The 24,991-nt window shown below is 46.3% G+C and overlaps 3 protein-coding genes across 9 annotated transcripts; 2 read left to right on the forward strand and 1 right to left on the reverse strand.

Annotated features, from left to right (window-relative positions):
• Window positions 1-597: 597 nt before the first annotated feature.
• LOC123085606 (mitochondrial import inner membrane translocase subunit TIM22-4) lies at window positions 598-4,298 on the reverse strand. Its single transcript, XM_044507268.1, has 4 exons — window positions 3,916-4,298; window positions 1,740-1,930; window positions 1,572-1,644; window positions 598-939 (listed from the first exon to the last, which is right to left on the reverse strand). Exons 1-4 carry the CDS (start codon window positions 4,076-4,078, stop codon window positions 854-856), a joined length of 513 nt encoding a protein of 170 aa, XP_044363203.1. The 5' UTR covers window positions 4,079-4,298; the 3' UTR covers window positions 598-853.
• Window positions 4,299-4,556: 258 nt separating this feature from the next.
• Window positions 4,557-8,822, forward strand: LOC123085605 (eukaryotic translation initiation factor 2 subunit alpha homolog). The gene is made up of 5 exons (XM_044507267.1): window positions 4,557-5,179; window positions 5,898-6,044; window positions 6,129-6,233; window positions 8,085-8,183; window positions 8,327-8,822. Exons 1-5 carry the CDS (start codon window positions 4,664-4,666, stop codon window positions 8,477-8,479), a joined length of 1,020 nt encoding a protein of 339 aa, XP_044363202.1. The 5' UTR covers window positions 4,557-4,663; the 3' UTR covers window positions 8,480-8,822.
• A 2,495-nt stretch (window positions 8,823-11,317) lies between these two features.
• LOC123081863 (uncharacterized) lies at window positions 11,318-13,042 on the forward strand. 7 transcript variants are annotated; one of them, XM_044504376.1, is made up of 5 exons: window positions 11,318-11,561; window positions 11,642-11,717; window positions 12,382-12,428; window positions 12,509-12,655; window positions 12,782-13,042. In XM_044504376.1, the coding sequence occupies exons 1-5, from the start codon at window positions 11,509-11,511 to the stop codon at window positions 12,864-12,866; spliced, it is 408 nt and encodes a 135-aa protein (XP_044360311.1). In that variant the 5' UTR covers window positions 11,318-11,508; the 3' UTR covers window positions 12,867-13,042. The 7 variants fall into 7 exon arrangements, with proteins under 7 accessions (XP_044360311.1, XP_044360310.1, XP_044360312.1 ...); XM_044504375.1 differs by having other exon boundaries at window positions 12,813-13,042; XM_044504377.1 differs by having other exon boundaries at window positions 11,321-11,561; window positions 12,541-12,655; window positions 12,813-13,042.
• Window positions 13,043-24,991: the final 11,949 nt, after the last annotated feature.

The raw sequence follows: 24,991 nt of genomic DNA on the forward strand, positions 1-24,991 counted from the left end.
ACTTCAGCAGAACATCAAGTCCAACTCAGCAATTTTGTTTATGTGGCAATGAGTTAATGAAGAGAGAGATAGTTGCAGTAACTTAGCTAATTACTGTAACATCACATATCCCAATGCAATATGAGTCTATAACCTATAAATGAATCTTTGCACTATGAAGGTAGTAACATAGTCTAGGGATATGTATATATTACTATCCATTGTGGCTAGTCTAACTAGCTATATTACCACTCCCCTCTTTTTTCCATTTATTGTTTGCCACATCATCTATTTTATATAGATATGTGTGATATTACTATCTATGTTACTTCCATTGTGAGTAGTCTAAGCACAAGTAAAAAAGTCAAATAGAGTTCTCTGAAACCATTCAAAACAATGGACAACAGACACAGATACAAGCCACATATGTTAAAGCGACTTCTCTAAAGCAAAGATATAAGATACACCCCTGCTAGTGACGGCACAGATGAAAGCAGAAGTTTTAATTTGCATTTGAACTACATATTTCCCTTACCGCAGTGCTGTCCCCAAAATCGTATCGTCATGGCATTTGGCAGAGCAAAATCCTGGGAGGAAGAAATGCAGCTAGCTACGAGATTGCATAAGTCAAAATGCGTATACCACATGCCATGAGATCAAACAGGCTACAGACTGGAGAAACAATATAGCTACTCAGTATGATGGATAGTCGCAAGACGTAAAATTTAGGTCACACCATCTCTGAGTACATACATGCCAACGACTGAATATTGCAAAATAAACTAAAAGTTCTTCAGCCAATGCTGAGTCCTGCTAATGCTTGCTAGAAAGACGCATCACTCAATTTATAGGATGCAACGTTTCCATCACCGATTCAGTTATATCGCTCCATGAACTTCTCAATCGCCACAGAGAAGGCACCAAAACCCACGCACCCGATACATGTAGCTTGAGGGCCACCTGCAAGAAAAATACCAATTCCATTACGGATGAAATATCAAATTGAACTGCATAACCAACAACAGCATAAGAACTTGCTAGTGGTGCTAGAGTGCTTTCCTAATTGTAATCCACAGTGTCGTTGTCATTATTATTATGATTTACTGCTTTATTAGCTGAATCAAAAGTGACAAAAAAAAGTTTCAAAATAAGCAATCACAACTTTGGTTAAGCACTTAATGAATCAAGGGGTAGACAAGGTAAGTGGTCAAAACACCACAACAGACTGCTGACCTGGCACAGCAACTACATCATGAGTATCTCTAAATTCCCAAATACAGACAGACATATAGCATTGGTTAAACTATCTGAAATCTCATATCAGAGAATTTGGGACACAAACTGCTGGCCTGGCAAACTGACTACATGATGAGTACAACTGCCCTTCAACTTGCCCTAGTAGAACCAAACTACTTTTAGAGTGAGGTTACTTCCTTTCTTACATCCAAATAAAACGTCGGCCCATCCACCCCAAGCCAACCTAAAACATCTCTAATGATTGCAGATAGGGAAATTCTCTTGGGAGCATAAATTGATCCATGGTAAAAATTAATGTTGGTTCTCATCAACAGTTGTCACAAAGAAAAACACACCTTTTGCAGCTAAAGCTCCTCCTGTGACACAGCCAGCTACTGCTGAATTGGTGATGTCATGCTTTGCCCGAGCCTGCCAGGACGTGACGATTCAAAGTGTCCAAATAAGTAAAAATAAATACAGAATTGCTCATGAATGGAAGAAAAAAAATGTCACACTGCATCTACCTTCTCAACGACGCATTCAGCTGCAGAGAAAATCAAGCCCATTACTGCAAAGGTCTTAGCATGGCTCATACTTTTCCTACCCATCTGTTTTGCCTGGTAGACTATTTGTTGCCTTGCTGTCATCTCCTCTGCCATTATTGGATTTTCCAAAGCTCCAAAAAATAGTCCCATAAGTACACCAAGACCACCCCCTATTGAATGAAAGCTACGCAGTTAATAACAGCTATGCATACTCCATAAGTCCATTTAATGAAACATTATGCACTTGTAAGTGGGCCCCTTGTGGGATAAGCCAATAGCTGATACTCTAAGCTGTTTAGCTTGACGCCAAATGATTAACAAGCAGAGAAGCACAAGTCATCAGGCAACAACTTAACATGACTTCTAAGTTAGTATAGGACGGAGTATCCAGCCACTGATTGTTGGCTGTTGTCTTAAGGATACCAAATGTCAAACTATAGGAAATAGTGATACTTTGGTAATACATACAATAGAGTGCATAGTATCAATATCACTGATTCTATCCTCTAAACCATCAATAAACAAATCATTAAACAGGGCAAAAACAGAAAATAGATACTTTAACATTGCAGGCCTTTGCCATGTTCCAGATTCATGACAATGTCAGCAAGCTGTTGGAAAACTACATATATTGCACAAGTGAAATGTTACTAGTAATCACACGTGAACGCGTGCGCACACACACAATGTTATGGCATGCACTTATTTACAGTAACTATATACTGGGGGGAAAATGTTAGGTAGCACTAGATCCAATGTTAAGTTTCTTCATTTGAAGCAGAAACAACAGAAACATGAAATGAATGGATCAGAGCAAACTTTTTTTACGAGACAACTGGAAGAACCAGACACACTCTGACCGATTTTATTCACTCCGCAAAAACTGTACAATCAAGCATGCAAACAGGGGAAGGCACATACCCAATGCTAAAAGGAATAACTGATAGCCGGAGGTGGGGGAGGGTGGCAGAAGATGAAAAACTACTCCATTACATGACTGGTGGGTACACCAGGAGGTAAGATGGCAAACATCCAAGGCAGAGGTAACACAAACCTTCCAACGGTCAGATTGGTTGCGAATAAGGCTAGGAAAGCCCACAACATCAGTGTTGACATGATCAAACACCAAGCTGTTACCAGGATGGCCGCGATGTATGTCTATCACATTATACTTCTTGCAGCACTGACATGAAAAGGATTCAGAGAGGTGCACCGCCAAACAGTAACCTTTCTAATGCAGTACAACAATATTTTCAAACTATTTAACAAAAAAATTGAACCACTATCAGACCAACCTTCAATAACCGTCGACCTTGCTATTTTCCGCAAATCACGTGCTATGCCTATGACACAATGCTTGTAGCTACAATGGAAAACGATCGTGCATTGTTAAGGAACACCTTTCTAATGCTCTACCAAAACCCCTCTTAGACTACTTGAAACTTTATCCAACCACTTTCCGAATACTTGGCCACCTGACATGTGGAGACTCTCAATCTTAAAGTCTTTGAAAGGTAATGTGTTAAGGACTGGAATTTAATTGGGTTGATTTCATGACCCTAACTTTACTTGATGAATCACTACAAAAACTTAGACCCCAACTCTCCCAGGCAAGTTCACTTGAAACAAAGGCACGACCCTAAAAAAAGAACTTGAAACAAAGGCATCTTCATTATGCATTATGACATGCCATTTCACATGAAGGATCATCGAACAAGAGCAAAGAGTTTATTGTTATTACCACCAAAGATTTTGAGCAGCTAAAGTAACTAACTAACAGTAGACAGTTCTGCAGGTGAGTACAACCGAATCAACATATGAACATAGTTAAGTTCGTACGCGCACTTGCTCAAAATAAAATTAAGCTCATCTCCTGCAGAGCTGGCACCGTTTTATTTGTAACTCTTCAGGCAAACAGGTGAAGAACTAACCATCTAAAGCATGAACAACCACATCCATGTTACATGTCACACCATCCAGAAACTCTGATTGCATGGCATTTGAACAAGATCATGGAGACATGTTAACTCGGCATTTCAGCATAATTCAATTACAGAGTTGTATGCGCCGCAGTGGCACAAATATGGTTTTCTCCAAATACTCAGTAACTGAATAGCATCAAGAGATTTGTGTTTGAGGTGGTGAGTAACATTACCCATGACACCGCTGAGGACGCTCCGGACGGCGCAGTTGTTCATCATCTCCTGCCCCTTGATCTCCTCCGGCGTTGGCAGCCGGAGCGGCTCCACTGGAGCCCTCTGGCCGGCCGCATCGCCGCCCGCCCCGGCCGCCGCCGCCGATGGCTCCGGCGAAGACATCTCACAGTCTGATCTCCCTCCCCCTCCCGATAGCGCGACGGCGGAGCTAGCTGCGGGCCTTGGAAACCACTGGAAAGGCAATGAAGGGGATTGGAGAAGAAGCCGAGCCGAGAAGTTCCTCAGGGCTCGCTACTTGTCCTCCTTCCCTTGGCTTTCTTTTCCTCCCCTCCAAGAAAAGGGGCGGCGGTAAGGGAAGGGGATCCCGGTGGGGGTGCACTGGTGCGTGCCTCTTCCGGTCTTCCCACTCCCCGGAGCTCGCGTGAGGCGCACCATCTCTGCTCTCCGCTACCCGAACACGCACACGTATTTTCAAGAGTACGCTACCCTAGGACGCAGGCGTATTGTCAAGACTACGCTACCCGGTTCCAGTACCTGTGTGGCGCGTGTGGGGGAGACCGGGAGAGATATCGGATCCATCGGAATCGGATCGGCTCACTTGATATCCGATCCACCAAGGGAGTACAACAAGCAGCATTCTCTGACTGCCGCCCCCACCCCCTCCCCCGACCAAAACCCAAGCAAACCCTAGATCCGCCGCGGCCCCCTCCAACTCCGGCGACGCCCTCCACCCGGCAGACGGAGAAGATGCCGAACCTCGAGTGCCGGATGTACGAGCCGCGGTTCCCGGAGGTGGACGCCGCGGTGATGATCCAGGTCAAGCACATCGCCGACATGGGCGCCTACGTCTCCCTCCTCGAGTACAACAACGTGGAGGGCATGATCCTCTTCTCCGAGCTCTCCCGCCGCCGCATCCGCTCCATCTCCTCGCTCATCAAGGTCGGCCGCCAGGAGCCCGCCATCGTGCTCCGTGTCGACCGCGACAAGGGATACATCGACCTCTCCAAGCGCCGGGTCTCCGAGGAGGAGGCGCGGTCCTGCGAGGACAAGTACAACAAGTCCAAGCTCGTGCACTCCATCATGCGCCACGTTGCCGAGACCCTCGAGATCGACCTCGAGCCCATCTACCAGCGCATCGGCTGGCCGCTATACCGCAAGTACGGCCACGCATTCGAGGCCTTCAAGCTCATAGTTGCTGACCCCGACGCCATCCTCGATGTGCTCACCTACGAGGAGAGGGAGACCGGCCCTGACGGACAAGAGGTTACCCACCAATTATCATGATTTTTCCTTTCGTAATTCTGATTTATGCACTACGATGCCCTGACGTGATTAAATGCATTCACTAATAACTACGCCGTGCTTAAATGATCTTGTCATGTGAATTTGTGCGTGATGTCAGGTAAAATGTGCTGAAGTTTATGGATAACATGTTCTCGTTCTGTTGAATGGGCACCATAGAAAGGTTTGGTACTTGCGAGTTTATCTGAGGTCAAATGGACCAAATGAACTTTTAGTGCAACTAATCACTGAATGTTGGAATGTACCAATAGATTAAATTTGTCTTGTCGAGTCTAGTTCTAAGGTCTAACGAACAATTGAATGATATTTCAAGTGATGTGAATAAATTACCCCTGGAATGTGTTCTGATATTTACTCCCTCCGGTCCTTTTTACTCCGCACATTAGCTTTGTCTGAAGTCCAAGTTTGCTAAGTTTGACCAAATTTATATTAGAAAATATTAACATCTATAACATCTAATAAATATAATATGAAAATATATTCCGAGATGGATCTAATAATAAATGTGTTGTTATGTGAATGTTAATAATTTTTTGTATAAACTTGGTCAAAGTTGGATGAGATTGACTTCAGACAAACCTAATATGCAGAGTAAAAAGGACCGGAGGGAGTACCATCGACATAATTAAGTTTAGAGTTTTTGCCAGAAAATGAAAGTGATACTTAAATTTACTGGCAGGTGACTAAGGTGGTGCCTGCTGTCACCCCTGAGATTAAGGAGACCCTGGTCCAGAATATACGGAGGAGGATGACACCGCAGCCACTCAAGATCCGTGCTGACGTCGAGATGAAATGTTTCCAATTTGATGGGGTGCTCCATATTAAGGTTCTAGTTAACCCTGTTTCTGCCTTGGGATATAATTGAACACTTTGGGTTGCTTATTCAGTTGTTCTAAATTTGATATTGCAGCAAGCCATGAGGAAAGCTGAAGCTGCTGGGAACACTAATTGTCCTGTGAAGATTAAGCTGGTTGCTCCTCCACTTTATGTTCTGACTACACAAACTCTCGACAAGGTTGGTGTCTTCTTCAGCCTCTTTCCATGATTCATGTTGGCTTTGACTCTAGGTATCCTGCTCGATTGATTAGATTATTTGATTCTTATTTAGAAGGATGCTCCTAATTTGACATAGAATTTAAGATTTAACAATTGCACTGCGCCTTTAGCACATTGTATTTTTCTTGATTGATTAGATGGTCAAATTTTCATTATTTAGAAAGAAGCTTCTAATGTGTCTGTTCCCAAATATAAGGTGTATTAGTTTTTCGAAAAGTCAACTTTTCTATGTTTGACCAAGTTTATAGGAAAATATATTAACATTTACGATGCTAAATAACTAAAATATGAAAATATATTTCATGACGAATCTTATGGTAATGATTGGATTTTGAAAACATTGATATTTTTCTCCATAAACTTGGTCAAAGTTAAAGAAGTTTGACTTTAAAAAAGATTAATGCACCTGATATTTTGGACTGGAGGGGGTACATTATTGGCTGGGTGGATCATCTTATATCCTAACTATCAGGAAGGCTGTTAAAGTGCTCACCTTGCTTCCAATGTGTCTAACAGCTATTGCACCGCATACAATGTTTGATAGTTTGTTGTCCATGATCTGTAGTTTGCTGTTTCTCATTGTCATCTATTGGGGTTGGTTGGCTAGTCATCCAGAAGGAAATTGATAATTGCCATGTCAAATTTCATTCTCTAATGTGACAAAGGATGCTATTTTTTTTGGTGTGTTCTTAATAACATGTGTGTAGAATGATCTAAGTTACAGATTAGGTGACAGTGGTTATTTGCATGAACTGTCCTTAGTCTGTCTTGTTGTACACGCACTCAAATGGTACAGTAAGTTGCTTTGGGCTTACAGCTTTAGGCTATGTTTGGTAGCAAAGTATTAGAAAAACTGCAGTATTGAAAACCACAATATTTTTGTCAGTGGGTACAAGATACCACAGTTTTGACATATCAAAGTATGTTGAAGTATTGAGATTACTGTGACCTGTTTGGTTGTTGCCGCAAAACACAGTATTGATGCGTTCAAACACTCAACTACCTAGCCGTTAGCAGTGCAAGCACACACCTGCTGGCCGGAGCTGATCAACATGCTCAGCTAGCTAACATACGGGCCATCCCATCAAGAGCCCGGAGGAAGAAACAACCAACTCATATGTCCCCCTCACTCCTTCCAGCCGCTAAGCCGAGCTGAGCCACCGTTCCATGCACTCGCCTCTAGCCCCCAACCCGTGCTAAAAGTACCAGGTGTAGTTTGTTGTGGTATGGTTTGAACAGGGATACCTGAATCTGAATTGTCTGAATGAAAAACAGCAAAATCACTATAGTATGATCATTAGATTTTAGACAAATCATGCGGGGTGTAGCGGCCGACGACAACAGAGCAGCCGTCTCTTTGCTTCCCCATGGTCGCCGAGGGAGATTTCTCCAAAGACGACAGGGCGGCGACGGCGTGGGAACGAGGCCAGAGCAAGTAGCGAGTTGTTGAGCAGAGTGCGGAAGGATAATGACGCTAGTCCCTTCTTTTCGCCTTCTCTGTTTTTTTAAAACAGGTCTGGGGTTCTTTTTATTATACAGAGAAAAAACTGCAGTTTGTCGAATACTACAATATTAAAACAACAGTTTTAAGCGTCAATCAAACAGCTCATTGTAAATAAAACTATGGTAATATCAAAAACTGTAGTATTCTCAAAATATTTAGAAAATACTTTGCTATCAAACGGGATGAATTTTTAGACTCCATCTATCTGAATTCATTCCAACCTCAGTATTATGGTTTAAGGTTTTGATGTTTCAACTCTCCACAAATAACAATTAATCTTCTTTTGTATGTTTCTCCTTGGGATAGGACCAAGGCATCTCAGTTCTCACTGATGCAGTTAAAGCATGCACAGCAGAGATTGAAAAACACAAGGGAAAGTTGGTAGTGAAAGAAGCACCTAGAGCTGTAAGTTTTCAGCATTGTCTAATAATTCTTCTACGTGTCCTCTATATATCGTATATATCTCCAGTATAAATGTTCTCAAAATTATATTAGCTGTTCCAGTTCATGGTTCATGAAGCTTTGTACTATTTGCATTTTGTAAACAGGTGAGTGAGAGGGAAGATAAGCTATTGAACGCCCAGTTGGATACCCTGGTTGAGCAAAATGCGGAGGTTGCTGGTGATGATGACAGTGAAGATGAGGAAGATACAGGAATGGGCGATATCGATCTCACAAATTCTGGCGTCCATGCGGACTGAGTCTACATTAGTCGATTTGGATGAGATTCGTTGTATAGCATCAGCCAAGATCCTAGATCATCCTATTTAAAAGCTCTTTGAATTTGCTGGTAGTGTCATCTTAGATGTTCATCGGCCAGTGCTGGGCTTTACTTTGATTGAGAAGCACCTGTTTTTTTTTCTCTCTCTTTGGAGTGAAATATAGTTTTGTTGTTAAACAAGTGTTTTTGATGCTTAGTCTTGGCATGCAAAATGTTATCAACAGGTGTTTTTCTTTCCAGTTTTGCTGGTTGTTCTTTGTACACATGCGAAATGTTACTCCGCCCCAATCCTTTGTGTTTGTTATTGCTGGTTATTATTTTCACTATGATTTTCACCTCTCTTCCGTTTTTTCACGCCAGCCGCTTTGCTTCTGATGGGGATCGGCAGCAATGATGGTGCGGTGGTGCCTCTCCCTCGTATTCATTACCAAAGCGTTCTGTAACATCCTGGTAGTAATTCCCTATATATTTTGCCTATTATATTGTTTGTGCATCATGTGCATCTAGTAAGCATCATCTTGCATTAATGACTAATTTTGATTTCTTCCTTTTGTAAATGGTGAATAACCCTTCTCTTCAATGGTCTGCACCAAGACTCACCTCCAAGCCCACATTCTTTTTGTGAAATTTGGGAGCTACCAAAATTGTTTCCTGATTTTTAGCACAAGCCTAGATATCACTCAGTAGTTCAAACTCACCGAAATGAGTAAGTTAAACAAAGTCCCAATAGATTGAATATCTTGTTGTGGCCTTGTTATTTTATAGAAAGGCTACGTTTAAAATTTCTTTGATTCGTAGTCGTTTGAGGCTGACACGATTAGATATGAGGGCGCTATAGCCGGATAAAGAATAAAACATTTTGCATTTAAATTTGATAATTGGGCTAGCCCTCTCCCATAAGCAGTTCATCTAGCCCACCACGGGCATCTACCCCCTGCTATAAATAGTCATCCCTCCCTGTCAATTTTAGACAACCTAGGACAAATGCAAGAAACTCTAACCCTAGCCGCAACCCACCCCACAGATCTAACCACCTCAAGCTGCCGCGGTCTGGATCCATCCTCGGAGCAGAGGCAAGACACTGGATTGTGGTGACAAGGAAAACATAGATGCCAGCGCTGGAAACCCTAGATCGCCTCCGCATCACTAGATAGAACCAGTGTATCATGAGATTTTCATCTCATACGGCTCCATGGTCAATTTTTCGAAGGGATCCTTAGCGTGTATGTGTTATGTTGTTTTGATTTACCACGTATGCTTTTTCAGCGGGAAAAAAAAACTTGATTGCACGGTAACATCAATGAAAAGCATCCGTTATCGACTTCGGCCCCTACTTGATGATCTCACCTTATCAAAGTATGTTTGTGTCGGGGCATCTGATCACACAAAATGCACTACTTGCTTTTGAGTGTCTACACTTTCTTCAACATGAGAAAAATCTGGATAACAGTTTCTGTGCGTACAAGTTTGACCTCTCAAAGGCGTACAACAAGGTGGACTGGGGGTTCTTGAAGCAGGTGATGGAAAAGTTGGGCTTCTCTTATCAGTGGGTATAATGGATAATGACATGCGTAACCTCGGTGAGCTATTCAGTAAAATTTAATGGAGTCATCTTGGATTCGTTTACACCGATGCGAGGACTTCGGCAAGGTGACCCCCTATCCCACTTTTTGTTCCTATTCATTGTTGATGGGTTGTCTGCGCTGCTGAGACAGGGAGTAGGAACACAAGCTTTCCAACCAATCAAAATCTGTAATCGTGCACCAGGAATATCACATCTATTGTTTGCTGATGACACCCTTCTATTCTTCAAAGCTAATGCTGACCAACCTATTTATGTGAAAAAATGTCATCCACAGATATGCGAGGGCCATGTACCAGCTCATAAACCCACAAAAGTGCTCTATTCAGTTTGGTGATAGTTACCCCTTAGTGATGCAGGCGGTGGTCGGACAGAAATTGCAGGTACAAAAATCCGAGTTAGGGAAGTACCTCGGATTGCCAACACCAGATGGTCGTATGCACAAGGGGAAATTTCAAATGTTGCGGGCGAGTTTGACCAAAAGAATAATGGCATGGGGTGACACCCTCTCGCGGCTAGGGAAGGAGACTCTGATAAAATCCATCCCGCAAGCAATTCCCATTTATATTATGGGAGTGTTTAAATTGCCGTGTTCGATTTGCAAGAACCTCACACGCTTAGTAAGGAACTTTTTTGGGGTTCAAAGCACGTGCAACGAAAGACACACATGCGAGAATGGGAGAAAATAAATTGAACCAAAGGGCAAGCGGGGATTTGGCTTCCGTGACTTCCGCATCTTCAACCAGGCCTTATTCGCTCATCAAGCCTTGCGGCTACTCACTAGACCGGATTCCTTATGCTCTCTTGCCTCTCTGGTATTGAAAGCAAAAAAATTATCCAAACAGGTCCCCTTGAGGATACGTTTTTTTTCAGGCAATGCGTCCCCAACATGCCACGTGATACAACATGGCCTCGAGCTGCTCAAGCAGGGGCTCGTGTGGCGGGTGGGCAACGGCGAGAGCATCCGCATATGGCGGGACCCCTGGCCCTCGCATATCCTATAGGCCAATCACGGTGCGTGGCACATGCCGACTCCGGCGAGTGTCAGAACTCCTCGACGACAACGGTCGGTGGCGGGTGAATCTCCTTCAACAATTCTTCACCAACCCGGATGTGAAATACATCTTGTCAATAGAAAAAAAAACATCCATTATCAAGGAAAGAGCAAACCGAAAAATAGCATGAGTACACCACATTGCACACACGTGTGTCTTTTTTTTTTGAGGGACACACATATGTCTTTGGAAGAAAGCCCAGGATAAAGCTAGCTGGCCCGGGCCTGGGCTACTACTGCACAAGCACAACACAACCCCGGCTTTCCTTCCGGCAGGCAGTCCCGCCGTTGTCTCCTCCGCCTCCGCCGCCTTTGCCAAGCGCAGCCCACACGTCGCGGCGGACGCCACTTCTCCCATGGATGCGGACTGGACATGGGCGTGCCGGGCGTGGGAGAAGTGGACCGCGAAGCACGTCGGATCTTCCGGTCTGCCGTCCCCTTCCTTCCCCTCCCGCTTCGCTCCTCTTTCTGCTACCCCGTGTGGACTAATCCCCGTCCTCTTGCAGTTGCAGGGATGCCGGTCAAGGCGGCGCTGCTGCTCAACTACGACCCGACCGGACCATCTCGCCTCCTCCCCATCGTGTAAGCATCCTCCCCAACCACGATAACTCGGGAAATTAAATGGGGATCTCCTCGCTCATAACCACCGTTACCCATTGCAAGTTGTGGGGGCTGTATAATCTTCAGTACTGGCAGTTGCACTGGAGAATGGCGTTAATGAATTTTTCCATGCGGCCGTCCATGTTTCAGATGGAAGCTGCTCGGTCATTTTGCAGTAGTTAGTTAGTTAGCACGCTACATGACTTTGTTCGATCTGAAACTGGCACCGTATATTGGTTGATGAATTCTGCAAATGTTGTAGTTTAATGCCGTTATTATTTCCATCCATAGTCACCGCAAGATACATTGGACAAACTAAATTTAGGGATACATTGTTTGGTATGGAGGTTAATGACTGAATCACAGATGTGACCGAGATCTCAGATTTAAAGATATGCAAAATCATGTTCATTAAGATGCACGAATGTTCTTTTCGAATGATTGAAACTTCGTAATAAGATGACTGTGTGCATCAATCGGTGCAGGAGCTGGGGAGAACCCCTTTTCGAATAAATAAATATATTAAGATACATGAATGTTCAAGTTTTAGAAGTTTAAAGTCACAATTTTTTTAACTGTCCAGAGCAGAGGAAGAGGGAACAAAATTTACTGCTGTTGATCTGCAACCGTTCATTAACTTCTTCAGGAGGAACAATCTGCAGACGGAATTCTTTTCTATTGGACCAAACCAATGTGAGTCTCCCGCATTATGAGTCTAAACTTTTCTCATTTATGTACGGATAATTTGACCAAGTTAACTTTATTATCTCCAGCAATATTTTGATTGCAAATTGTACATTCTTAGATTTAGTCACTTCAATCCACGAGCACTGGTTTTGTGCTCGTTGTGTTAACACAACACAGCCAGGAGGTGAAGGAGTTATAGTTATGCAGATTGGAGCTTACTTATTAGTCTCTATGTACGTATCCCCATGTTGAACTTTTAATTTACAGAAATGAGTTATCAAGTTTCCTCTTAAGCCTTCTTTAGTATACTTCCTGGACTGTCAGAATTAATTTAATTCGCATTGGTTCTTAATGCATAGGTATGATGGTTCTGTTGGTTCGGCTTCGCAGGCAATGGTGGCTGTTGATCAGTTTGCATGGCACTTCAACCGGAGAACACATTAACTTCTTGTGGTGTAGACTCATGGCCTTACAGTGTAGTGTATAACCTGACATGCTGCTTAATGTTACTGTTGTATTGTGATCCGTAGGTATGTAGTGCAATAACTAAGATTCTCTTAAATGCAGTTGAATTCAATCATATAATCTTTGCATAGTAATTTAAGATCAGTTTCTACGTATCCAGTTGTTTGCTTACATTTTGGGAATTTCGTGTATGAACTTCACACTAGTTGAGCAGTATGTGTAACTATTATAAGATTTCACAATGATAAAATGGTGAAACTGTTATTTTTTTATTAGAAATGGTAAATCAAAGCGACCTTTTGAAGTTCTTTAGTAGGGGCGCTGTGCTTCAAATATATTTGAGATCCAATTTGATATAAGCTAAACATTTTGGATATTCATTGTTGTAGTACCATGTTTGACGAAGGGGAGCCTTGGCGCAATGGTAAAGCTGCTGCCTTGTGACCATGAGGTCACGGGTTCAAGTCCTGGAAACAGCCTCTTACAGAAATGTAGGGAAAGGCTGCGTACTATAGACCCAAAGTGGTCGGACCCTTCCCCGACCCTGCGCAAGCGGGAGCTACATGCACCGGGCTGCCCTTTTTTTTTAGTACCATGTTTGACAAGCAATTCCCTGCTGACTAAGATGATGCAACATTCATAGTAATATGTATAAGCATTTGATGAAATCTGTTTGACTTGCTTTACTCTACGTATGTATGAAATTTGTAGAAGATACCATTGTACTTCTTACGGTTCCTTAAATGTTGCCGTTTTGGACATCAACATAGATTCAAACATAATTTTGAGCAATAATTTCTATTAAAACATATAGAGAAAGCCCAACAAAACTATATATTGTAGGGAGTTAGGGCTGATTCACTGGCGGGCGAGAGCATTGATCATGAGCTCCGTGATTGGTAAATTGAGAAGGGTCAACAAGAGATTATTGGGGTAGGAATTATCAATTGGAGCGTTGGGGTTTATTTCTTTGTTAGAGTACGTAATGGGCCTAATGGCCTGGGCTGGCGGTATAGCCCGTTAATCTTAGGGTTAATTAGAGATAAGGGTCGCTTGCTTAGTGGTCAAGTAAGCCTTGCTTGGGAGTCAAGTAAACCTCTCTATATAAAGAGAGGAGATGTACCAATCTAATCAAGCAAGAATTAAGAAGGAAATCCCTTCCATCTTGCCCGGTCGTGGGCAAAAGGCCCCCGGCCGGCCCTCTCGCGCCCTCCTTCTAGCAGCGCCATAACAATTTGGTATCAGCTAGCTTCGGTTCGATCATGTCTTCACCGCCGCCCAACCCGTCTCTTCCGCTGCCGATCACCTCGTCGCCTCCGGCGACCACCACGACCGTCGGCCCGCTCCTGCCCGCGCCGGGATCCTCCGTCGCGCCCGCCCCCGTCGTCCTCACCCGGGAGGAGGTGTCCGGGGTGCTGCAGGACCTAACACAGGCGGTCCAGGAGATCCACCTGTTCTTGGCCGGGTCCTATGAGCTGCACCGGCTGCGCCGCCCATCACCGCCACCGCGCCGCCGTAGCTGCCGCTGCACCAGGCGGCCCCCGCCGCGCTCGCCGGGCTGCTGCAGCAGCCGCTGCAGCTGCCATCCACCGCCACCACCGCCCCGTCCTGGCTGCCATGGCAGCTGCCGCACCAGGTGGCCTCCATCGCTCACCGGGCCGCTGCAGCAGCTGCCATCCACCCGCCACCACCGCCCCGCCCTGGCTCCAGTGGCAACCATCGCTCCTGGCGACCTCCTCCGCGCCCGGCGCTTCGCCGCAGCAGCCGCTGCAACTGCAGCAACCATTGCCGGTCAGCTCCGGCCCCGCATCGACCGCGCCGACGGGAGTCCCGATCCACCAGATCAAGTCCCCGCCGTCGCCATCACCGCTTCCCCAGGGCGTCCCCATCCAGCAGATCAAGTTCCCGCCGTCGCCGTCACCGCTTCCAGCTTGGATCACTACCCGCCATGTGTCGGCGGCGGTGAGGCTGCAGGCTGCTGCACGCGGCCTCCTAGCGCGTCGGCGTGTGCGGGAGTTGCGTGGTCTGCAGCTGCCGCTCCTCCCAGTTGCGCTTCGCTGCGCAAAGGACCTCGATCTCGTCTGCTGCGCCGGGGATCTTGGGCATGCTGTTTTCCCCACGGACAGCGCCCTCAAAGTCCGCGACATCGGCGGTTGGGGAGGCGCACCCCTCCTCGACATTCTCCATCGACAACCTTCCACTCTTCTATGTGCGGTGCCGACCAACAACCGTCCGGCGAGGAGAAGGCATGGTGTCACCGACAAGAGCGCACCGCGTAGCACCACTGCATTCCGCCGTCGGCCGCCGCGAGGGCGCCTCTGCTGGTCGCTCTTGCGACCACTTCCAGGTGGCCATATACATGCACTCCTTTTGTCCAGATGGTGTCCATGGGATCCAGTGCGGATGGCATCCACTTTTTGTTAAGAGGTCCAAAATAAATCATCCCAGTCCATTTCAGGTTGAGGGTAATAAAACAAGCCGAGATGTAAAAGGCTTGTTTTCAGGTGTTAGGTCTGTGTTGCGTCGAGTCATGGTTATAAGTTGGTTAGGCTGCAGCTTGAGGACAAGCTGCATGTCCAGGTGGGGTGTAGTGTTAGAGTACGTAATGGGCCTAATGGCCTGGGCTGGCGGTATAGCCCGTTAATCTTAGGGTTAATTAGAGATAAGGGTCGCTTGCTTAGGGGTCAAGTAAGCCTTGCTTGGGAGTCAAGTAAACCTCTCTATATAAAGAGAGGAGATGTATCAATCTAATCAAGCAAGAATTAGGAAGGAAATCCCTTCCATCTTGCCCGGTCGTGGGCAAAAAGCCCCCGGCCGGCCCTCTCGCGTCCTCCTTCTAGCAGCGCCATAACATTCTTGCTTGAATGAAAAGACTACAATGGCTAGCACTATATATTACCTGTCCATACAATTGGGTGCGGGCTCATCCCTTGTCTCCTACTCTGACTCGGCTCTTTGCCGAACAGGACTCTTAAGTCCTGGCCCAACTTCTACTTCTTTTCTGCTGCTGCTTGCTGAATCTCAGTTGGTCTCTGCCTGAGCATAGTCCTAGTTTGACTCTTCCAGCTGTTGGCCTTGTCTCGCTGGCTGCAACTCTTTCTCAACTTACTGACGTGATTCATTGCGCAGTCTACTACTTGGAAGCCACAACAGAACAAACCCTGCTGCAATCTGTGAGTTTTGTTATTGTTATTCTGCTTGTCGCTTTCCAGCACTATCTAGGATACACTGTTCATGTCTGGTCACAAAAACAAGAGGATTTGTAGAAACAAGCAAATTGGTCCACTCTATATTGACAAAATTAATAAGAGAATCGAACTGAAGACAAGGGGAATGCGATGGCAGAGGAGTCTACTTGATAGTACTTATCATGGTACGCTTTGGCCGAACTTGTAAATTCAAAACTGAGAAAATCATTTTGATCTGTCCATGTTGTTGCAAATTATCTGTAAAGTTGGCAATTTTGGCACCTATGTCTTCATACTAGTCATAATGTATATGCCTACTCCCAAGTATCCATAACATGGTCATCATACTGCATTCGTGCACTGCTTGACATCATTGTGCGCTTTGGTCAGTTCATCTTGTTGTTCAGCGGAATTAATTTTCTTTTCTCACATCATCGCATCGTGCTGCAGCATCAGTTCATAAAGCTGTTTTTCTTTTGGCAGACCATATTTTCTCCTTGCAGTAACGCAAGTGATTGAGTATGTCTGTCACCGATAGTTGCATATGACTAAATGACTCCCCATTCCTTGATAGTCGTGTACAAAAAAGGGGTAGTACGTATGAGTGGGTATCCTCCTGGGCTGGAGTAGGTGCCTGTGTGTAAGCTTGTTTTCTATCAACGTTTCATATGGCTCTCCGATTTCTGCTCTAGTCAGTCTCGCTTACCAGCTGGTAGATACCACAGAGTTATTAATTGTCTCAAAATTGTGCCAGACGGTCTCGAATGCTTTGAAATCACGTAAGAGTTTGCCGCAGGGACCAGTTCACTTAAAAACGGAAATGTTAACGCCCACGCGTATGGGCGTTAGTCAACTCACCCACACGCCTCCATTACCGTCCAGTAACTTCTGCACGAATCTTGGCACGAATTAGCTGATTTTGTATGCCACGTAGGACAACTCGCGTGTGTGGTGTGTGAGAGAGGTCGCCCACACATCCGTTTTACCACACGGAGGGGCTGGTGCGTGGGCGTTTAGTAGTTCGCCCACACACCAGTTTCAGTCACGCACAAGGGCTGGTGTGTGGGCAGTTTGCCATCTCGCCCACACGCCCGCCTCCTCTCCCACACCTAAGCTGCCAGTTGCCATGCGTTTTGCAGTGTACATGGCAACTGCCCTAGTGTGATTGCAAGCAGATGGCAACTCTTTTTTTTTACCCGAACATGTCAGTTGCCATATGTTTGGCATGGTACATGGCAAACTGCCCTAGCGTGCACGTAAGCAGATGGCAACTCTTTCTTTTTTAAATGGCAACTGCCTTAGCGTGCTTGTGAGCACATGGCAACTCTCTCTTTTTACCCGAACGTTTTTTGCCATGCCTTTTTTTTGTAGCGCTACATGGCAACTACCTAGTGTTAGTAGGTGGCAACTCCTAAAGTTTTGAAATCATGGCAACTGCAGTAGACCAGACCACACATGGCAACAACTGTAGTTGTCCAAAAAATGGCAATCTGGAACTTTGACCTGAGATGACAACTGCAGTTGAGCAAACATGGCAACTGTAGTTGTCCGACATGGCAACCGTAGTTCAGCGACATGGCGACTGCACTTAAACGAACATGGACGAGGGTCCGGCCCATGGCAACTGCGGGGCGCACGGTAAAGTGTCACGTGGGGCGTGCGGGCCTGACGTACCGGGCGTGTGGGCGTTATCTATTTCGCCTACACGCACGCGTGTAAGAGGGATCGGGAGGGAAAAAAAGAGGCGTGTGGGCGCTAGTTGTTTTGCCCACACACAGACGTGTGGGCTGGTCCTCTTAGGCACCAGACAAAACGTGTGGGCAGATTTCTTAACACCCACACGTGTAGCAGTTAGCGGCGTCCCTTAAAAATGGGTCAAGTTTTAAGTTCAAAAAAAGGGGTCATGTTTTAAGTTCAAAAAATGGGTCATGTTTGTGATAATTAAAGTTTATAGTATTGTTTAAGAAATAAATAAAATATTTCATAGATGTTCCCTGACAAATACAACATGAGACAAACATTAGAATGGCTCGAAGGTGTTGTAGACCCTGTTCAGCAGCCCTCCGCTCCGCAACTCCGCTTCGGGAGCAGGCTGAGCGGTACCGAACACCTCAACTCCGTGAATCTCTAATCTGGGAGTCGGAGTAGCAAAAGTGATGCTCCGCGAACTCCGCCTTGCTCCGAGTAAGAAACAACCCTGAAGAAAAGAGCGTCTCGCCCAGCCCCGATTCCCCTCGCCTCGAAGCCTAGCCGCCACCACACGCGCATCGTCTCCGCCCTGACGCACCACTCGCCAGTGCTGCACCACGCGTTCCCCCGCATACATCTCGTCCCCGACCTCGCCCAGCCGTGCATCTCCGCCTCCCGATGTACCGCCTGCCCTACCAACCCCGCCGGCCTCACTCTGGTCGTGCTTCAACGCCGCCAGCCATCATCGAGCCCCTACATGAACGTCATCGACGCTGCCGGCCGTCCTCATCGTCCTCCACATCCCGCTTCGTAGCGCCTCCTTCCATCCAATTCTTCACCAAGGCCCTGCACTCCGTCTCTTCACCCCATACGTCCGGCAAGCTGAGGACATCACATCAGCAGTTCAACACCCCTCTATTTTTTCTACCCAACCGGTAGTACCTATCCCAGCCGGTGATGGATGGACACTATTTTCTGAAACTTGTTTCCAGGAGTTGGAGTTGGCAGCCAAACATATCTTCAGATTTTGAAATAAGCTACATGAAAGAACATGCGGTGCCCTCATATTTGGTTTTGATAATTAGTGACAATCTCTATGGACTAATGATTGCCTTGAGTTATATTTGAAGGATTTGTCCATAGACTTTTCTTGGAGTCCAATTGTTGGTTTCAAGGAGAGTTTGTGATGACCAAGGTGCTATTCAAGGAATTACCTAAAGATTGGTCATGTGAGAGGTTGATCAAGACTAAGTCAAAGAGTGAATCAAGTTGATCAACACACAAAGCATAGAAGATCTACCGAGAGGGATCAAGTGATCCCATGGTATGGTAAGCATTATCAATTACGCTTTGTGTACTAACCCAGGGTCTTCATGAGAGTTCTTTGTGGGGTTAGGTTGCGGTGTGCACGTTCAAGTGATGCATCACGAAGAGATCAAGTGCTTGAAGATTGCCGTCCATTGTGGTGACAATGGACTTGTGAAGATGTGCAGAAGAGTGGCTCACCCATTGTAACGCCCCAAGACCGGAGCTTCAGATGCCTTTCAGGGTTTCCGGGTTTCGTCGTGTGATCTGTTTGATTCTTTGCATTCATCATTGCATTATGTTGTATTTCATCATGTCATCATGTGCATTGTGTGTTTTTCATACATATTAAGTTGTTGCATGTTTCATGCATGAATCTTGCTTCATCACCTTCTCCTTCCCTCTACTTCCTTCTTTTGGCAACTGTCACGTTCCCTTCTCTTTTAATGTTCATCTTTGCCTCAATATTCTAACACCATGCACCTAGCCTCTTTGTCAAATTTCAAATCCTTTGAAATTGTTTTGGTTAGGTTCAAAAATGCCTCAAGTTTGAATCATATTTAAACTTATTTTATTTTTCTACCTCTAAAAATATCCAAGACAATTTTATCAAATAGAGTATAGTTTCAAGGGATTGAGGATATTTTTATATCTGAAAAACTCCTCTTCTAGCCCCTGGCCTTTTTCTTTTATTGTAACCGTTTATTTAAATAAACAGAAAGTAATGAAAAAGGAAAAGGCTATCCTGGGCTGGCCTCCAAGCGCAGCAGCTGTCGCGGCCCATCAGCGCATCCCCAGCCCGCTCACCATCCCCGCAAGCCACTGGTCTGGGCCGGCCTCTAAGGCCCAGCCGGGCCCCGCTGTAACCCTAGCTCACAGCCGCGCACTTCTCCCTCGATCCCTTCCCCTCGCGTCGTCAGCCTCGCGCTCCCTCGATGCCATCTCTCTCCCTGCTCGATCTCTCCCTCCTTCGTTCCCGCACGCCGCCATCTCTCTCTCACTCCTCCCTCCTCTCGATCTTGGTTCCTCCTCCTCGGCGCCTGCTTCTTCTTGGACCGGCCATGGAACCGCTCGCCTGCGTCACCTGCGCCGAGCTCCAGCCGGACCTCCTACGTCGCCGGCCTCACCTGCTGGTGCCTCGCCCCGGACCTCCTGCGTCGCCGGGCTCACCTGCCGGTGCCTCGCCCCGGACCTCCTGCGTCGCCGGCCTCACCTGCCGGTGCCTCGCCCCGGACCTCCTGCGTCGCCGGCCTCACCTGCTGTTGCCGACGCCCGTCTCCAGCGCCAAGTCCCGTCAACGCCTACTCCTGCGTCGAGCAGGGGAGCCAAGAGGACGACCCCAGCGCCAAGTCCCGCTCGCCGGTGCTCGTTGACTCCGTCGTTCCTGCGCGAAACCCTCCTCGCCAAGTCCCTCGGCGCCCCCAAGTCCGCGTCGCCAAGTTCCTCGACCTCGCCGGAGCACAGGACCTCCTAGGCCGCCGCTTCGCCAGGGACGTCGAGCGCCACCAGTAGCAGTTCTGACAGTCCCCATCGCCGAGTCCCTCGCTGTGACCCGTCAAGCCGCCGCTCTGTCAACCGCGGGAAACCTCCGCTGCACCAAGCCCATCCAGCCGCCGCTGCATGTGCATTCGCCTCTACCGTGCCTCCTTCTTCTGCTGCTGCTGCAGTGCAGGCCACCGCAGTACCGCCCCAACCTCCATGACCAGCGCCATGAACCGCAGCTCTTTGTACCGGCTTCCGAACCGTAAGACCAAGTACATCCACTGACCTGAGCGTTCCCTGGACACGTCAAGGTCGACTCCATCGCAAAGAACGACTACATGTTTGACCCTGGATATCGGATAGCAAAACGCCAAGTACCCCTTCAGTTCGGCAAGACCGACAAGTTCGTCTTCACTGAACGTTCACACGACCGCAACCGGGACCTTGTTCCGCTATGTTTTGGACACCCGAGTTCCTCGAAGGCACCGATGCCTAGTATGTCTCAAGACCCGGATCGACAAGCACCACGACGTCCGGAGGCATCGGATCCGTCAAGTTCCACTACCGCCGTGAACAAATACCGTCGCCGAGATCGCGAGAACCTCTACTTCCTCCTCGAAATGTGAACGACTACCGTCGACCCCAAGTGACTCGGATTCGTCAAGTCCTTCTACGAAAACGCATACCACTACTGTCGCGAGTACCTCTACCGTCGTCGTGTACCCCCTACTTCCACCACGTCCCGAGAACGTATACTTCCTCTACTTGGCACCGAACGAGAACCGACCCGTTTGCACACTTCGAAGGTATAACCATCGAGACGACGCCCGTGAACGAATGCATGTGTGATGTATGAGTTGCTCGTGCTTGCTCTGTGCTCGAATTGTTTGTGCACGTTGCCCCTCTTTTGCCTTGTCACCATCGTCGACTCATGGGACACCCGGAATCCAGGATCACCCCACCATCTTTTGCATGCTCCCGTCATTTTCCTTTTGCACCGGTATTTCCATGAGCTACCGGAACCGTTATCGTTGCCGTGGCACCCCTTTCTTTCCACCACGGTGACAAATGCTTCATAATGCTCTTGTCAACTTTTAATAAAAATTGCATAAACTTGTTCATGTCATCCGCATCATGATAACAACAATTAAAATGTTTAAATTGTTGTTGCAATAAATTACTAATGCATATGGGGATTTACCGGATTTGTTGTTTGTTATATCCGGCCCCATTTAAACTGTTTAAAGGGTATAGTTTTGTTATGCTTCACCTCTTGCCATGTTAACCAACATTTAATATTGTTGAGTACTTAAACGGGAGATAACTAAATAATTGATGTGGTGTTTTGTCAATATGCATCCCGATGCATATTGAGCTCCACTTAACTTGTAGTTTTCTTCGTGCTCTTGCTTTGCCATGCCATGCATATTTAAACCAGACATGCATCATACTTGATTGTGCATCATGCCATGTTTATGTGATGGTTGTTTACTATGTTGTTTGCTTTTTTCCGGTGTTGCTTCTTCGGGTTAGTTCCGATAACGTCGTGTTGTGAGGATTCGTTCGACTACGTCCGCTTTGTCTTCTTCATGGACTCGTTCTTCTTCCTTGCGGGATTTCAGGCAAGATGACCATACCCTCGAAATCACTTCTATCTTTGCTTGCTAGTTGCTCGCTCTTTTGCTATGCATATGCTACGATACCTACCACTTGCTTATCATGCCTCCCATATTGCCATGTCAAACCTCTAACCCACCTTATCCTAGCAAACCGTTGTTTGGCTATTTTACCGCTTTGCTCAACCCCTTTTATAGCGTTGTTAGTTGCAGGTGAAGATTGGAGCTTGTTCCATGTTGGAACATGGATATTTGTTGGGATATCACAATATCTCTTATTCATATTAATGCATCTATATACTTGGTAAAGGGTGGAAGGCTCGGCCTTATGCCTGGTGTTTTGTTCCACTCTTGCCGCCCTAATTTCCGTCATATCGGTGTTATGTTCCCGGATTTTGTGTTTCTTACACGGTTGGGTTATAATGGGAACCCCTTGATAGTTCACCTTGAATAAAACTCCTCCAGCAAGGCCCAACATTGGTTTTACCATTTGCCACCTAGCCTTTTCTTCCCCTTGGGTTCTGCAGACTCAAGGGTCATCTTTATTTAAACCCCCGGGCCAGTGCTCGTCTGAGTGTTGGTCCAACCTGTCAGCTGCCGGTGCCCACCAGGGGCAGCTTTGGGCTGGCCTACCGGAACCTTGGACAATCCGGTGTGTCCTGAGAACGAGATATGTGCAGCTCCTATCAGGATTTGTCGGCACATTCGGGTGGCTTTGCTGGACTTGTTTTACCATTGTCGAGGATGTCTTGTAACTGGGATGCCGAGTCTGATCGGATTGTCTTGGGAGAAGGAATATCCTTCGTTGACCGTGAGAGCTTGTGATGGGCTAAGTTGAGACACCCCTGCAGGGTTTTGAACTTTCGAAAGCCGTGCCCACGGTTATGGGCAGATGGGAATTTGTTAATGTCCGGTTGTAAAAAACCTGAAGTTTATCTTAATTAAAATACATCAACCGCGTGCGTAACCGTGATGGTCTCTTCTCGGCGGAGTCCGGGAAGTGAACATGGTGTTGGAGTTATGTTTTGACGTAGGTTGTTCTAGGATCACTTCTTGATCATAGTTCATCGATCGTGCTTTGCCTTCTCTTCTCGCTCTCTTTTGCGTATGTTAGCCACCATATATGCTAGTCGCTTACTGCAGCTCCACATCATACCTTTACCTTACCCATAAGCTTAAATAGTCTTGATCGCGAGGGTGTGAGATTGCTGAGTCCCCGTGACTCACAGATACTTCCAAAACCAGTTTGTAGGTGCCGATGATACCGTGTAGGTGATGCAACCAAGCTCAAGGAGGAGCTCGATGAAGATCTTGTCCTTTGTGTTGTTTCGTCCTAGTTGATCAGTAGTGGAGCCCAGTTGGGGTCGATCAGGGATCTGTGTAGCATTTGGGGTAGTCTTCTTTTTATTTTGGTTCCGTAGTCGGACCTTGATTGTATCTGGATGATGTAATGCTTTATTCATGTAATTGTGTGAAGTGGCGATTGTAAGCCAACTGTGTAGCTCTTTCCCTTATGTATTACATGGGTTGTGTGAAGATTACCTCACTTGCGACATTGCTTTCAATGCGGTTATGCCTCTAAGTCGTGCTTCGACACGTGGGAGATATAGCCGCATCGAGGGTGTTACAAGTTGGTAATCAAAGCCTTCCCCGACCTTAGGAGCCCCCTGCTTGATCGAATCGCTAGCGTTGTTGAGTCTAGAAAAATGTTTTGAGTCATTTAGGATTTTATATATCGGAGAGTTAGGAATTCTTTTTACTCCCCAGTCCCTTCGCCGCTCTGGTGAGGCATCCTGACGTAGAGTTTTGACTCTTCTCTTCTCAAATTTCACTAATTTTTTTAGGATCACGTGGGTATCTTGGAATCGTTTCGATGGTTTTGTGACGAGAACATTGTTCTTGGTGCCTCCTGACATTTAGGGGTTGTGGCAGTGTCCCGGGGAGTTGAGCTCCGAGGTGTTGTCGTCACAATTTTATCGTTGCAGTTCTGGAATACCTGAGTTTCGCTGACATCGAAAATCTCTCTTATGCAGTTGTTGGTGCGATAACCTCGACGCCACCCAGTACTGGGGCGGGAGTTCGGGAGTATTGCCATAACTCGTATAACGGATGCTTTTCGAAGGTTGAGGCAAACGATTTCCGAAGGTTTCTTGGTTATGTGTTGAAGGATGGATACAGCTGGATATAGGATTTGCTAGTTTTGGGTGAGATGTTATGCTTCCCCTGTATCCCCAACACCTGATTGCATAACCAGAAAATTTCGGGAGTTTATAAGTGGGAATTCAAGTAGCCCTTAGGATATCTTTCCGACAGATGTATGATATGAAATTAGGGTTCGACGTCTAGTGGTCCGCCTATCCACGGTTGGTTTTACAGTGGTCTCATTGCGTCTTAAAGAGTCCTTGGCTATGCTGACTCGGGGACGCTTCGTATGTCATGTGCACTGCCTTGTACATGATGGTGCTGTACGATCGAGCCCGTGTAGGCCCCACCATGAAAACTTCGGACGAAATCTCTATCATATGTTTGTTCTGGCTTATTTTCCAAGCCAGTCCTTTGTTTTGTTTTGAGTTGTGGTATTCGAGTTGCTTCAAAGTCAAATGTTGATTCCATACCTTTCCTAAGTGGTGTTCTCATATTCCTATGTGAATACTAATCCTTCTTGATTATCAAGATTGTCTTGTCAATCCTTTTCACCGGCGTGTTTCTCTTCAAGTGGATCCGATCATTTCAACATTTGCAAGATCCAATCTCAGTTCTTCTCAACGGTGTTCATTTCATTCGTCCCAAGTTGCCTTTGTTTTCCCGCCATCCCTCCCTTGTT

The sequence above is a fragment of the Triticum aestivum genome, chromosome 4A (genome assembly GCF_018294505.1).
Source record: "Triticum aestivum cultivar Chinese Spring chromosome 4A, IWGSC CS RefSeq v2.1, whole genome shotgun sequence".
Lineage (NCBI taxonomy): Eukaryota > Viridiplantae > Streptophyta > Magnoliopsida > Poales > Poaceae > Triticum > Triticum aestivum.

Bases quoted from the DNA above. Each gene is read 5' to 3' on its own strand.
- LOC123085606 (XM_044507268.1), bottom strand. From the start codon at position 4,078: ATGTCTTCGCCGGAGCCATCGGCGGCGGCGGCCGGGGCGGGCGGCGAT. The intron at 1,645-1,739 runs GTAGATGCAGTG...ACGTCCTGGCAG, and splicing joins CTGAATGCGTCGTTGAGAAG to GCTCGGGCAAAGCATGACAT. The intron at 940-1,571 runs GTGTGTTTTTCT...TTTTTCTTGCAG, and splicing joins AGGAGCTTTAGCTGCAAAAG to GTGGCCCTCAAGCTACATGT.
- LOC123085605 (XM_044507267.1), top strand. From the start codon at position 4,664: ATGCCGAACCTCGAGTGCCGGATGTACGAGCCGCGGTTCCCGGAGGTG. The intron at 6,234-8,084 runs GTTGGTGTCTTC...TCCTTGGGATAG, and splicing joins CTACACAAACTCTCGACAAG to GACCAAGGCATCTCAGTTCT. The intron at 8,184-8,326 runs GTAAGTTTTCAG...TTTTGTAAACAG, and splicing joins TGAAAGAAGCACCTAGAGCT to GTGAGTGAGAGGGAAGATAA.
- LOC123081863 (XM_044504373.1), top strand. From the start codon at position 11,492: ATGGATGCGGACTGGACATGGGCGTGCCGGGCGTGGGAGAAGTGGACC. The intron at 11,718-12,318 runs GTAAGCATCCTC...TTAACTGTCCAG, and splicing joins TCTCGCCTCCTCCCCATCGT to AGCAGAGGAAGAGGGAACAA. The intron at 12,429-12,540 runs GTGAGTCTCCCG...GTACATTCTTAG, and splicing joins TTCTATTGGACCAAACCAAT to ATTTAGTCACTTCAATCCAC.